This window comes from Entamoeba invadens (assembly GCF_000330505.1).
Source record: "Entamoeba invadens IP1 unplaced genomic scaffold scaff_1105074725293, whole genome shotgun sequence".
In the NCBI taxonomy this organism is placed as follows: Eukaryota; Evosea; order Mastigamoebida; family Endamoebidae; genus Entamoeba; species Entamoeba invadens.
In genome coordinates this window covers 215884-230898 of record NW_004191722.1, presented here as the reverse complement: position 1 = coordinate 230898, position 15015 = coordinate 215884, and the positions used below count along the sequence as shown (strand labels likewise).

Here is a 15015-nt window from a genome sequence, read left to right as displayed (position 1 = left end):
TCAATTCTTATTCATTGATTTAATATAACAACTTTTCTAGATAAAATAATATAATATAATTATATTTAGAATATACTATTAATATACTATTATAATAACACAAAGTATTTCAAAGAAATTCAACACATTTGTTTACACTCAATTCATAATAATTAATAACACGTTATTTCATCGAGTCGGCAGGAATCATTAACTCCTTTTGTACTTGAAGTCTATCCTTTCTCTCAAGGTAATAGACATAAGCTTGTGTGGCACCACACCCAATTAATCCAAGTATTATAAAAACAAAACAGGTGTATATACACCACCCAAGACTTATATAAGTTGATAATAAACCAGCGAGAAGTGGAGCTAAACTGTACGACAAACAGGAAGAACACTCAGATATCCCCATGTACTTCCCTTTCTCGGACTCAGATGCATTCAACGAGTAAAACATGTTCAACAAGAAATCATATCCAGAAATAAACCCAATAACAAAAGAAGCGATAGCCAACACATACCCGTTCTTCATGAAATAAAAAACAGCTACACACCCAAGAAGAACTACAAAGGAAATCATATTCAAATACAATTTGTATTGCCAAATTGTCATTCTCCCTAAGACAACAAACGCACTTAACTGAGCAATATTCACCACAAATAGTAAAATACCTACAAGCACATCAGAGTCTTCTATAATACCTGGAAGAGTCACATTAGTTCGTTTAGCATAATTAATATATTGATTGGAAATAACTCCAACAATGGCAGTGACAAAGCAGTGGAAGACAATAGAGTTGATGTAATACCAGAAGTAATGGATGGGTCTTTTCGACATGACTTGTGTGTGTTTGATTTCACTCAAATCAATGTGTGTGTTATCTTCAGAGATTCGTGGTGTTTGTGATTCACTTAAAATGACACCATCTTGATGTTCAGTATTACTTTGTAGAGTCTTAGGATCACCATTCATTGGGATTTCAGTTGTATACTCCCTTTCCTTCTTCTCGATTTGTGGAAGAGCCTCCAACTCAATGTTAATTTCAGGCACCGTCTCCTCCTTCAAGTGATTGTTTTGTGGGAAGAGCGTCATCGCAAAGAATGTCACAAAAGCTTCAGCGCATGCAACATATAAACTGTAAGTCTGTCCAATAAGAGCACTCAAAGTTCCAGCAAGTAAAAATCCAACAGCTTTGCCACAAGCAAAAGACATAGAAAACATTGAAATGTTTTTACTCTCGCCGCCCGCATAACTTTCATTGCCTACTAATGCTTCTGACGGTGACCAGAACATAGCTAGACCAAGACTTTGAATCAAACATATGAAGTAGATTGGTATAGTCTTAGTCTCTGTTATATAGACCATAGCTACTATTAAACAAGTCAAACAATGTAAACAAGCTCCAAAGCGCGCCATACTCTCAGGCGGTAATTTATCAGCTAGCCGCCCACATACAGGAGCCATAAATCCTTGTGCACCAAACCCAACTGCTCCAACTAATCCAATTTCTAAAGGTGAAGCCCCTAAGTTACGCATCATAATGGGGACTATCAACCAAAAGAAGTAGACGGAGAAGTTAAGACAGAACGCAGAAACACAGTACGTCGTCAGGTTATAGGAGTGAACCACCTTTTTCTTCAAGTCGGCGTGCAAATTGAAAGCCCACATCGTCTGTTTTTCTTTGTTTTGTGATGTCTTTTATACGACCTTTTTTAACATATTTTGGTGTTCTTGGTATACTTCTCTGATTCTTTTACTCTTCTATTTCTTAATAATTGTTTCTGACAATACTTATTTTTGGGTGGACTCGATAGCTATCCCTTTTTCCTTTAAATGGTGAAGACTTTTTCTTTTCCAGAAGAAAGACAAAAGACTTAATTCATGATTTGGTCATGTGCCGCCATTTCTGCACAACTCAACACGGAGTTATAAAGATGGTTTTTGTTCTCTTATTCTTATGTTTATGGAATATAGAATATCGTAATCAAAAAAGAAGTAGGGTTTCCTTTCCTCTTAAACATTTTTAATTGTGGTGAATCGTTTTCCTTTGTTTATACATATCAAAGACCCACTTTGTCCAGTAGAATCCAATTCGTATGAAAAGAAGTAGGGTTGTGATCCTTTTTGTGTGAATAATAGAGAAACAATCTCTTTCCCATTTCACTCGTTGACATAATATAAATATTAAGTAGTATTATACACTACTTGACAGACAAATCGAGCCGCTATACACCATTGATTGGTAACCAACCCAATCGCATTAGTTATATGTCTTTAACTAAATATAAACTATATACAAATTAATAAAAAGCTATACATTGAATTACAATATTTGTATGAGAGAGACAAGAAGTTGATCCCTTCTGTCGATGATTGGTTTGTCTACGACACAGCCGAAGACATCTTCGACAATGATGTTGTCGAGTTTAGGTATTTCCGTTGATATACTAAGCAAGTCCCACAAGAATCTGAGGACCAAATTTTTCTCCCAAGAGTCTGCCTTCTTTGTTATACCGTCGACGACTCGTTCACATCCCAAGACTCGTTGCGACAATTTTTGAATAGTCGTGAGCGTCATTTGTCGCGTTGCTTCATCGGCGAGCAGTGCATTGACGACAAAAATCAATTCGTGATGGAACGATATCAACGTGATGATAGACAGTGGCGGCGTGATGATGTTGTACTCGGGAGCTATCAATAAAACTGTCGCACAAGTCGCTTGAGTGTACATCAGTAACAAATAATCAGATCGCGCGCATTCGACGGTGAGTGTTCTTCGATAAATTTCATAGAGTTGTCGTGGGCGAAATTGGGCCAAACACGGCACAACAATTCGAATGTATTTCAATGGGTCTTTCAAAAAGAGTTTTTGGATATCATTTAGAAGATACTTCTTAGTAAAAGTGAAGACGTATTCCTCCAAATATGGTTTCGAGTGGGTGACATTCGAAGTGATAGAATTATCCAGTCCAAACGTCATATAACTTTTATGTGTGAGTAAACACGACACCACCAATTCGTTCTCTCCGCCTCTAAATAAATTCTCGATGAATTCCTCTTTGAGTTGTAAAGAGATAGGAAGTGTGTTTTGCATCGATACAAGTGCCTTCAATGCGCTTTGTGTCGAATTCACTGGGGGCGTTTGATTTTCCCACAACCGGTCCATTAAAATCTTTTTAAAATCGACGCCAAAGAGGACATGATTCGTTGGTATCATAGTAGTAAATCGGTCCAAAAACTGGTGATGTAAATACATTAAAATATCTCTTGGATGTCGTTTTGTTATATATAACATTAATTGCCCATTGAAGCATTCTTGTCGTGCCGTATCTCGAAGTGCCGGCAATCTTCTTTCAAAATAGTGTTGGACCTCCCAAAAGTCTTTGCTAGTGGTTGTTTGAACTAAACTAAGACTTGGCTGTGTTTTTGGTAGAAATTGACTCAAAACATCGACTTTCTGTGCATAGTCTTCAGGTAAAGACTCGTCAATCACTCTTTCCACATACATGTTATTCTTTTTATTTAAACAACTATATGATAGAGCTTCAATCAACCGCATTGGAAGACACATATTAAACGTCTCAAAGAGCGAATGGAAAAACGCAAAGGACAATTCTTTTTGTTTGCTCAGTTCCATTAGAGTACTTTCTATCCCTTCAAACTCTTTAAAGATCGGCGTCATCGATGGAGTTTCACCATGTAAAGCTCTTGCTATATCTGGACGTGTATTTTTCAGTTGTTCTTCTGCTACTTTGACTTTCAATAATGGACAGGAACACCTCGCTATCATTAAAGCGTCTTCGACATCCAAGTCTTCCACTCGATAAATAAACTCCGCTGTTAAGTCTTTGTCTGTTTTCACAAAGTTTTGCATAATAGCAGAGAAGTATAATGGAATGACTACTTCCCCTCGTAATTTTCTTAATACCCCATCCCCCTTTAATGAGTTCAAAAGGACATCAAAGCATATAGAAAACCCAATCAACATCTTTTGCAATTTCGTTATAAGACAAAGAGCTTTGTCACTGTTGGGGTAGTCCGCTATATCAAAGACTAAGTGCCCAAGTAACTCTAACCCACTCTCACCACTCTTTTGATGCGCTACTGCAGTCCCTTTGATGTCTATTGACTCTAAGTAGTTATCTATATATGACGGCGTATATTCAATCAACGTGGCAAATGTCTTTCGCGCAAATTTAATGACATACAAAAGTGTCAAGAAGTGGTCCGACATGCGGACTCCTTGAGTCACAAACTTCTTGATCTCCTCCATCATCATTATAATCTTTTCAAGTCCCCTTCGCTCAAGTAACAATTCCTCAGAACTTTCAATTGCTTGTTTCGTCGTCTTTTGTTTCATTGGCGATTTACTCAGTCGAATGGTGTCACTTTCACTGCTTTTCTCTCCTTTTCTCTCAACTTCTCCAATCCGTTCGACTTCAAGGGGTGGGAGAACTGCAAAATGGGTGATATATTGTGGTTTTGGTGACATTTTTGAGTACCTTTTCGTATCGTCTTCAACTCCAGTCATTAACATGGAATATAGTCCTTTGAAGTCTGAGGGTATATAGTCCTCCTCATTATCAACAGAGAACATTCCCTTAGTAGTTACAACAGGAATTCCAAACTTAATTCCAGCAAGTACTATAGAAAGGGCACATCTCGACACAACTGCCGATTCGACATTTCGTAATGCGTCGTTGTCTACCAATTTCATCACAGAAGAAGTCAACCCAGCAACATCAGCCCAGACTTCAATACACTTTTCAGGCACTTTAAAGTCGTGTACAGCATCCGCTTCAAGTGATAAGACATCTAATATTTCATAATCGGACTTTGTATATGGTTTCAGACCAAACCGAATGATCTCTCTGATCCCCAAGTGGATTGGTATTGGATGCTCATCAAGAAAGAGTCTGAACAAACTGAAGATTTCTTTCTCTGGTCGGATCCGGCGCATTAACACTGCAACTGCAAAGAAGGCTTCTTCACTCAATGAAATCACTGGATTATCAATTCCATCACTCCGTGCATTTATTACACACATCTCACGAGCAAGTAATTCAATAGGTAAAGTGTACTTATACGGTACAACAGACTCGGGGTGATGCACAGTCAACACCACTCGTATGATCTCTAATAAGTAATTGTAACACCGCTTCACCACTTTTGGCACTTCTTCACTATTTGGTGTTCTGCACAAGTACCGCAAACTTCTCACAAAGGCATGTAACCCACTGATTTGTATCAAAGGCGGCAACTTGTCGAAGGACTGCGACAATATGAAGGGAACTAGTGTCAACAAGTCAGAAGCAATAGACACTTCAAACTGCTGTAATGGGTTAGGTGAGCGTGGTATACAGCACTCAGACAAGAAGTGCGACTTTGTAGGGAGGGATGCACTTTGTATGATATATGAGAGTGCAATCGACTGTGACACTCGTAATACTCCAGTAGCTGTCAACGACGATGTCGCGTACTTATTAATAGATGCTGCAGTGTTTAGGCGATATAACACCTGTAACGTTGGTACCAATATTTGTGGAGCAACTTGTGCAGCGACTTCTCTAATGTGTGGGTTAATGTCAGACAAAAAGCAGTGGAACATGCGCAACACGAGCATCGGGAGTGACGCGTCATTGTTAATTTTGATCAACTGTAACAGTTCAAACAACTCCGATAATGGCAATTGTGCCAGACAAGTGATATACGTTTGTTTTGACAAGAGGTGGATGTGTAGGTTCAAAAGACAGGAACTTTTCTAAGTACGGCACAATAAAAGGATTATCAGTGACTCCTTGTGTTGCCAAAAATGTTATAATTTTAGTGAGAGCAATATATACTCCTTGGATTTGTCTTGAGCCTTCTGCTGAGTCGAAGAATGGTTGAATTGTTGTGTAGTTGACTCCAATGTACTTACGTATCCCTGTTAAGTACATCACTTCTTTCGAAGTCTTTCCAGACGATAGCATAGTCGATAAGAATATGATATATTCCTTCTTATCCTTTACTGTCTGCACATCACTCTGAATTTGAATCAAAAACTGTGCGAAGAGGTCTTTATCGAAATTCATGAAGAGGTCAACTCGATGTTCTAAATAAAGTACAGCAAGTTTAATACAACTATTTTTCGTTGGAATAAATTTGGTCGATAAAAAGACTTGTAAGATTTGTGCAAGTAAAATGACTAAATATGTATCATACAGTCTTCTATTGATCGAAAAGACATAAGGAAGATATTCAGAAAGAAAGTCCGTCGCACTCGCAACCACATTAATGTTATCACAACACATCCCAATCCACGCAGAAATATGAAACAAGATATAAAACTCGGGACTACACAATGAGAACTTATCGGTGTCTTCTATCGCCATTTCTTTCATAAACTGAATAACTCCATCAACATCAAGTTTGGAGTAAATCCCCATCTTCTTGATTAAATGAGAAAACACGTCGGAGTTCTCTATTATGTAACATATCCCTTTACAATACTCTTTCGACATAATAAATGCTAACTCGTCATTGGCCAACCCAAGTGGCTCGATTATAGGAAGTATGATGGACAACGTGTTGGTGTATCTTAAATTGCCATATCGAGAGACAACCATGAAATACTGCACTTTAGACGCTCTTTCTATGGAGCTTCTGCAAAAGCAAAGTCCACTAAATTTGACACTCGACATCAATTTGTTCATCCCCTCTATACTACACGTCAGACGATAAAACGTTTTTAAAAAGCCAGAAATGATCTGGAGAAGGGTCTCACCCTTCTCTGGTGTGTTCTCAAATAATATGATAATCTTCCTCCATAACATCAAAATTCCGGTATCCCCTTCAACTCGTGGGGTGTACCGTAATATCAATAAAAGCTCTTTGAAGCATATCGTCAACTTTTTAGTAATCGAAGCACTATAGTTGATTATCGAGTTGATCAGAGTTCCAATGAAAAAGTTACGCAACCAAATAATACGAGCGTGTTTGTCCTTTGCCGTGTCGACTTGAGACTTTTTAGAGAGGGAAGAGATGAAGTAAGAGATGACTCCATCGATATACGACGATATTGAAACAGTCGTCTGTTTGTCTGCCAAATTCAAAAGGTCTTCCAGTCGTGTTGAGGCTCGTGGAAACTCGAAAGCGAGAATGCTTCTATTTAGTACTCATAAGTAACAACACTGACTTTAAGAAAAGAAAATAATAACCAAACTGTAATCTAACGTTCTCACATTTACGCTTCAATGTGTCCAAATTCATTTTATCCTTCTCAGATGCCTCCATGTCGAATTATTAGTTCCTCCGTCTTTTTCTTACAAACAGTTCATTTCGATTTTTCAAATTAGTTTCTTTGTTAAAAAGTATGAAAAATCAGTAGAAGGACCTCTTGAAAAAAGAATAAAAATAAAAGTAATACTCACCAGCAAACTAAATATACAAGTCAATCAGATTTCATATCCAACGTGCACACTATCTCAGGTACATCAAACTCATTCGAAGACCGTTTCACTTGCCACGCTTCATACTGCTTTTGGACTATCTTAAACTCCTCAAAAGCCATGATCATCTTCTTCTCATCTAAATGCTTCTCTTTGGGAAGAGAGTCGATGATACTTTTAAGCATTTTCATACGGAGGTCGAGCGCCTGACTGACTTCCAAGTCCTGTGCTTGTGGATCATAGATGCTAGTCCCTAGATGTCACTTACTAGTTAATAAACTATAATACAAACTATAATACAAACTATAATACAAACTATAATTATATTATTAGAAGAACAAACTTCTGATTTGGTATTCTGCGAGGTCTGTGGCAGTGAACCTTGCTGATATGATATGAGACTGTTTAACGAAGAGCGTTCTGTATAATATAATATGATAGAATGCGTTTCGAATTAAATCAGACCAATGAAAGAAGAAATAAGAGAACCTCTTATGGACGAGATACTCTAAGACTAAAGTATCTCTTGCGGATTTAACGAAGTAAGGAAGGATCTTATAGACCAAGCCAATGAGCAATAAGAGTGATTCCAAGTGATCTGAAGCTATTGCGATTTCCATGATTTCGATCAAGTCGGAGAAGTTGAACGTGTCATCGAAGAAGTCCTTTTTCTTGGAGGCCAAGTTCTTTTGTACGAAGAAGGTAATAACATTTTCGACGACTTTAGCCATTCTCGAGAGTTGTTTTGTGTTATAAATATTAGTGTTAGTCTTTGTGATGAAAAGGAGTTCATTGATAGTAGTGATATCCCCGACTACAATTAACGCTTTAAAACACTCTCCAACAGAAGACGCTTGCTTAGTTGAGTCAAATTTCCTCATCATGACACCAATCGTCTGGAAGAACCATTTCTTGTAATTAAAATACTCACTCGACCGAATGATCTTTTCTACTGGGACTCCGCAGTCTGTAAGAGCTTTGAACCACTTTGGGATGAATTGTACAATGAAGACAAAAGGGTTAGGAAAGAGGAGAATGAGTGCTATAGGTGTTCTTAATTCAGTTTGGAATTTGATCTTCAACGTGTCGATTAAAGATGCGTGGGGGTCAAATTGAAGGACGGACATGTTCGCATCAATTTGACTGTTTGTGAGTTGATTGATATAAAGTAACAACGAGCAGTCGACGCTACAAAGTGCGCTAAAGAGAGCAGAGATTTTGTCTTGTATTGATTCATAGAGTTTTGGGATCACTATTTTCGACAGCGAAAAATAGACGTCGTCCGAGCTTTGAAGGGTCAATCCATCAAATTGGTGTTTCGTGAGTAAAGCTATCGCTAATTTCTCAAATAAACTATTAACTAAACTATAAGTCTCCCGACAACAAATCACATAGTCCGTATAGATTTGATGAATATATTTCACTTCTTTCTCTTTCTTCGAACTCGTAGCTGACGTACAGAACTTCGCAATATCTGTAAACGTTTTTCTATTTATTAATAAAATGAAAACTATTTGGTATAGTTACTGGCGCGAATGAAAGAATAACACAAACAACGTCACACAGCGTTCTAATAACGAAAGAACTATATCCATCGTCGAATTTAAAACCCCATAATTACAAATATATAACAAATGCGACCAAAATTCAAAGAAGATGGAAACGTTACTTTTCTCGGAAAGTCGGAGGGGCTCTACTTCTAATTTCTCAAGCTTCTCTTTCACTTTCTCTAAGTTTGTCTGTCTGTTAGTATGTTAACACTCCAAAAATGTACTATATTATAATAATAAAATAATTATTAAAAAGAAACCATAACGAGTTGTGGGTACATGGGAGAATTGGCAGCTACTCCACACGACAACATTTTTTCAAAGTGTTTGTTTAGTTGGGCAAGTTGTGGATTACATACACCGGATTGTGAATGTCTCATGTATTGAACTGAGTTCTTTCGAATAGTTTATTCTATTGATATAGACATCATTTTTTTTCATAAAAAAGATCTTTAAATATTTATTGCAGTTACTTTTTAATTCAAGAAAAAAGAAAATAGTGCCAATTACTTGGTCTTTTTTAATTAAAATAATTTATATTTTAATAATAAAATAGTAGTATGACGAAATCAATTGTTTTTGAACAAATTTCATACTTCCATTTTTTGAAGATTTTTTGATTCAAACACTTTAATTTTTTTAAATTAATTATAATTTATAATAATTTATTATCATTAGTATAACAATTAGATGATTTATAGTATTATTCTAGTAAAACTATAAACCATTAAATTAATAATAAAATGTTATTTATTTTACTAAAATTAATTCGACATGAAAATAGTAAATATTATAGTAAAAAAACCATTCATATAACAAGAACACGCAACGATGATTTACTTAGTGTTTCTTGCAGGTATAGAGGTAAGGATCAGTTCCGATAGAACCGTCGATGTCTTGCAAGTATTGTTCGGATGAAATGTAAGCGAGTTCTTCCTTGACTTCTTTGATTTGTTCATTGATCTTATCAGCGATTCTTGGTCTATTAGCAAGCATCTTGTTCAAGTAAGTCAAGTCTTTGTTCAACTTCTTCTCCTCGACTTTTTGTCTTGTCTGTAATCTGAGTTTGTACCATTCACTAGCAAAGACGGCCTTTGGATCAAACAAGTCTCTGAATTCCTTTGATTCGATAGTCATGCCGTTATAACTTCCATTAGCCATGATATACAACAAAGCCTTCAATGGTGGGCAAGCACCTTCTACAGTTCCATCTTCGATATAATTACCAGCAATTCCCTTATCTGTCTGTGCCATATATTCATATGAATCAGCATAAATAGCCAAGTCTTGCTTCTCTGGTTTCAAGAAGTCTTCTGGCATCACTGAGTTTGGTGCAGTAAAGATCGAGCTGAAGAAGTGAGTAGCGAACTCCTTAGTGATTCTGTATCCAAGTCTTCTGCCCGCGTAAGTCTTTCCGTTATAAGAGACGTCTGGGACGGCTTCCAAGAATCCATGTTCAATCAAGTATTTAGGTTCTTGTTCGTTTCTTCTCATTCTGGACCAAATTTCTGGGATCAACAAAGAGATGTCGTGGCTGATCTTATAATGTGGGCCACAATACGACGCCGAGGAAACAAATCCAGAGTATCCACAGCAGATCATACCCAACAAGTAGTTGTTCAAATCAACAACAGCTGGAAGGGAGTTGAATGGACCTTTAGTCAAAGCGCCTTCAGATCCTGCACCGAAGATAGATGGTGATGCTCCAGTCATCGAAGTGATAGCTTCCATCAACAACTCTGGCAATTCGAAGTAGTGGAGTGGAGCAAAGACGGAGAGTGGTCTTAAGACAAGAGCTCCTTTAGTTTGTGGTGGGTTGTTTCTTCTTCCAGACAAGACAGCATCGACTGGGGTATACAATGGATCAGTGTCTGCGATCTTTCTGAACAACGAAATAGCTTTGAATGTCATATAAGTGTTCTCTGGGTCCAACATGTCTGGTCTTCTTTGCAAGTATCTTGGGTTCTTCGAGCAGACCAACTTGTCTCCTTCCTTCACAAGTCTTGGTAATGATGACGACACAACATATTTCGTCTGATCTTTGCCAGCAACAAAGTCTTGCAAAGTGACTCTCATAGGGTCGGTGTATTGGTACAATCTAACAACGTCCTTGGTGAAGTCAGCAGCCTCTTCTCTAGTCATTGGTTGGTAATTAGAGATGAAGTGTCCTTCAATAGAGAAGTCATATTCAGTTTGTTTATCATACCCTCTGAAAATGGCATCGTCTGGTCTTTGGAAGAGTCTATATTCACAATTCTTGACGATCTTGCACGCTCTCTTCCCATTAGTGTTGATTGGAGTCTTCAACAACTTAGTTGGGACAATGACAGACCCGGTGATATCGTCTTCCATCTGCAATTTGGCAGCTGGGAAGAAGTCTTTTCTCAATTGGAAGACTCTCCAAGTCGTCTCATCGGACTCAAACCCTATTCTCAAGTATTGTGAAGGAAGTGGCATCTTTCTGTATTTCAATTCGTGGCCTTCTTGTCCATTGATCTTATCGACAGTGATTCTTGATTGCCAGTCGCCCTTCCATTCTTCTCTGTACAACGATTTGATCGTTAAGATCAATTCAACAATAGATGGTTGGATGGTCTGAATGAACTCATTGTGTTCTTCAGTGAAGTTCGCTGATGGTGTCAACATCTTGACAACCGTCCCAAGCGTGACATTTGGATCGAGAATGTGTGCAGACTTAATTTCTCCATCGGCATATCTTCTTGAGAAGTCGTGGTCAAAGACCTTTTGGACCTTCTTATATTCTTCTTCCTTGTTATTAATGAAGATCTTCCCAGCAAAAATGGCGTCACTAATGTTCTTAGAAATCTCGGACTTTCCTCCACCAGAGACAGTGCACGGCTTATGGCAGAGTGTGTATTGTGGCAGAATTCCTCTCAAAGTCCATCTTCTTGAAGTCATAGTGTCGTGTAAGATGATAGTATACCCATTAGGAAGGACATAATTGACTTTTGGTATCAAAAGAATGGTTTGCTCCTTTCCGTTGTAATGGAACTTAATAGAAGCCTCTTCAATATTGAATACGGCATCTTCTGGGACATATATAATACCTTCTGGATAAGTTTTATCAACAGCATACCCTTCTTTTAATGTAATTGAGTTCTTGTTCTTCTCGATCATCTCACTGTATTTGTACCCTTCAGCATATTGAACAGCTTTGGCTGATTCCCCAAGATCATATGATGGTCTGCAAATGGCTCCACCGGCGTGTTCTTCTTCGGCAAGTCCGTACAAGTTCGCTGAGAATGAAATTTGGGTCTTAACTTCCTTCTTGCAATAGCCAAAGTAGTTATCAGCAATGATAGTGCAAATGAAACCTGAAGCATCTCTGGCATACATCTTAAAGGTCTTTCCGTCGTTGTACAATTCGTCTTCTTTTTCCCAGCACATGTGCTCCTTCTTTTGTCTCTCAGTGGCTTGTGAAATGTGTGGAAGACCACATTCCTTCTTAGTGATCTTAGTCAAGTGTGGAGCAAGGACAGCCATACCAGTATGTCCAGTCCAGTTCAATGGGTCAAGTGCAGCATCGTTCTTCAATAACTTGGGGTTACCAGCATTGCCAAAGACAGACTCAACAAAGTCCAAGCAGGAAACCATGTTGCCTGGAACAAAGAAGTGAATTTCGGTCTTCTTTTCGTGTTCAAAACCTTTAACACCTTGAACAGCTGGAATGACTGTTGGTCTCATATAGAGTGAGACCCATGATTTGGTTGGATGTTCACATTCAGCAGTGTATGGAATAATCAAATGGTTGTCTGGAGCTTCATAGAATGCAGCTTTCAACATTCTTAAGAAAGCGGATTTGGGGCATTCAATCTTGTCAGTAGGAACGGGGACATCACCTTCACAGATGTGGAACACACCAACTGTTGTTCTCTTATCTTTGGCTGGGTTGTGCAAGACACCTTGTTTGATTTTGTATGAGGACATAGTCTCACAGAAGAAGTCTTGTTTGTTTGGGGGGAATGACAAAACTCTTCCAAGACCCTCTTTATCAAGAACGACTGTGTTGTCTGGGATCTTTGGTATTTCAGTCTTGCATTCGGCGAAGTATGAATTCAAGAATGATTGAAGTCGTTGATCAATTGGTGCGGTAACGTCTTGGTCGGCTTCTGCAATGACATCTACTAATGGTGTCATAACTTCGATGGCATCACTGTTTTTAGTGGTCTTTGGATATTCATGACCCATAACAGAGAGCTTCAAGTCAGCAAGTGACTCGAGGTCTGTCTGGTTGATAACTGGGTAATCAGTACCTTTTTCTTGATTGAACATTCTTCCTGTGTGAGTTCTTGGTGGACGATCTTCTTATTCAACTGCCAAGTGGACGTGACTTGAGATGACTCATTTTCTTCTTTGTGAATTTTTATAGCATTTCATCATTTTGGTTGTCATCATGTTCAATCGAGTTTACAATTTCTTCTTTTGTCACTCAACACTTTTCAATACTATTAGGTTTATTACTTTTTATTATTTAAATAGTAGTATGATGAGAGTCAAGTTGTTTGATGGCGTTTCTTACTGAAGTGGATATTTGGGAATATCATAAGAAAATTTGTGGACAGTTTTCAACCTTTTGGAATTCTGGAAAAGATAACTTGGGCATTTACTAAGTTGTGGTAACAAAAATAAGTTAGAGACTCGATTTTTGTAAATACTCGGTTTTGTTATGGAATAAATGCTGCTGTTAAAACTTTAATAAAAGAATCATTTTGTTTATTAAACCATTCCTTCAAAAAAAATAACACTCTTTTACATTTTTGGTGAGGGAATTTACATTTTAATTTTTCATAACTATAAATCAGAGATTATATTTTTAAATAATTATATTATAATTATTATTATTATAACACACTATTGAATAATTACTTTTTATTATTTTTTGTAATTTAAAACACAATTGTTATTTTATTAATATAATTACCACTTATTAACTAGTTATAATAATAATAATGAATTATTAAAAAAATATCAGATTTTTATTACAAATATTCAAAGGTAATAACCATATAAATATAATATATATATATATTAATACTAGTACATAAAAAATACTATTACAAATTCAAAACAATAGTTAACAATTTAAATATATAGTACAATAAAAAAAACAATTTTAATAAAAAAACTCAAAAAAAATAAAAATTGACGATGTCGGAACGATATGCCATATTTGATTTAGATGGAACGTTATTAGACACAGAAATTATGTATACGATAGCGACGCAACAATATTTAGATGAATATTCCCCCGGTTCCAAATTTGATTATGAGATGAAAAAACAAATGATGGGGCGTTTGATCGAACCTGCAACCCGTGCACTTTTAGAACGATATCACATCACTGATACTATTTCTCATGCCGTTCAATATAAAATAGATCATCTGAACTCACTCTGGTCACAAGTAAAACCCTTACCTGGGGCTATAAGAATACTACAGTATTTCAAGAAGCATTCAATCCCCATCGCACTCGCTACTTCAACAACTAAAGAAGTCTTCGACAACAAAATGGAAGCAAATAAAGACATGTTAAAATACTTCGACGCTATCGTATTGGGCGATAACCCAGCAGTTAAAGCATCCAAACCAAAGCCAGACATCTTCCTACATGCTGCAAAATTGCTTGGATGTACTGATATGAAGAAGGCAATTGTCTTCGAAGATGCAGTCTTAGGAGTCCAAGCGGGACTCGCGTCCGGAGCTCTCACTATTGCTATCCCCGAAGAAGAAAATGCCGACGATCCAGTCTTTAATACTGCAGATTGTATGTTGAAGTCACTCAACGAGTTCAAACCATCGCAATTTGGCCTTCCTGACGACTTCTAATAGATCGATACTTCTACATACTTGAGACTCCATTTTACTATCAAATTATAATAAATTATTATATATTTATAGTTTCTATAAATATATAGAAACTATGTGTTAGGAGAGTGTTACTAAAATAACAAACTATATTTATAGATGAAATAGTATATAAAGACTATCAATATACTCTGTCTGATGTGTGGGCGGCTGTGCGATGACTGCA

At 37.1% G+C, this 15015-nt stretch overlaps 6 protein-coding genes across 6 annotated transcripts; 1 reads left to right on the top strand and 5 right to left on the bottom strand.

Moving 5' to 3' along the window:
* Nucleotides 1-163: 163 nt before the first annotated feature.
* On the bottom strand, nt 164-1651 carry EIN_065930 (hypothetical protein; the record flags this gene model as incomplete). The annotated part of the gene is made up of 1 exon (XM_004183606.1): nt 164-1651. One exon carries the CDS (start codon nt 1649-1651, stop codon nt 164-166), a length of 1488 nt encoding a protein of 495 aa, XP_004183654.1.
* Nucleotides 1652-2306: 655 nt separating this feature from the next.
* Nucleotides 2307-5591, bottom strand: EIN_065920 (hypothetical protein; the record flags this gene model as incomplete). The annotated part of the gene is made up of 1 exon (XM_004183605.1): nt 2307-5591. The coding sequence occupies one exon, from the start codon at nt 5589-5591 to the stop codon at nt 2307-2309; it is 3285 nt and encodes a 1094-aa protein (XP_004183653.1).
* Nucleotides 5592-5649: 58 nt separating this feature from the next.
* On the bottom strand, nt 5650-7258 carry EIN_065910 (hypothetical protein; the record flags this gene model as incomplete). Its single annotated transcript, XM_004183604.1, has 2 exons — nt 5650-7129; nt 7188-7258. 2 exons carry the CDS (start codon nt 7256-7258, stop codon nt 5650-5652), a joined length of 1551 nt encoding a protein of 516 aa, XP_004183652.1.
* A 157-nt stretch (nt 7259-7415) lies between these two features.
* Nucleotides 7416-9343, bottom strand: EIN_065900 (hypothetical protein; the record flags this gene model as incomplete). Its single annotated transcript, XM_004183603.1, has 4 exons — nt 7416-7666; nt 7757-8901; nt 8968-9152; nt 9224-9343. The coding sequence occupies 4 exons, from the start codon at nt 9341-9343 to the stop codon at nt 7416-7418; spliced, it is 1701 nt and encodes a 566-aa protein (XP_004183651.1).
* Nucleotides 9344-9803: 460 nt separating this feature from the next.
* On the bottom strand, nt 9804-13256 carry EIN_065890 (hypothetical protein; the record flags this gene model as incomplete). The annotated part of the gene is made up of 1 exon (XM_004183602.1): nt 9804-13256. One exon carries the CDS (start codon nt 13254-13256, stop codon nt 9804-9806), a length of 3453 nt encoding a protein of 1150 aa, XP_004183650.1.
* Nucleotides 13257-14132: 876 nt separating this feature from the next.
* EIN_065880 (2-deoxyglucose-6-phosphate phosphatase, putative) lies at nt 14133-14810 on the top strand (the record flags this gene model as incomplete). Its single annotated transcript, XM_004183601.1, has 1 exon — nt 14133-14810. One exon carries the CDS (start codon nt 14133-14135, stop codon nt 14808-14810), a length of 678 nt encoding a protein of 225 aa, XP_004183649.1.
* Between the last annotated feature and the right edge of the window lie 205 nt (nt 14811-15015).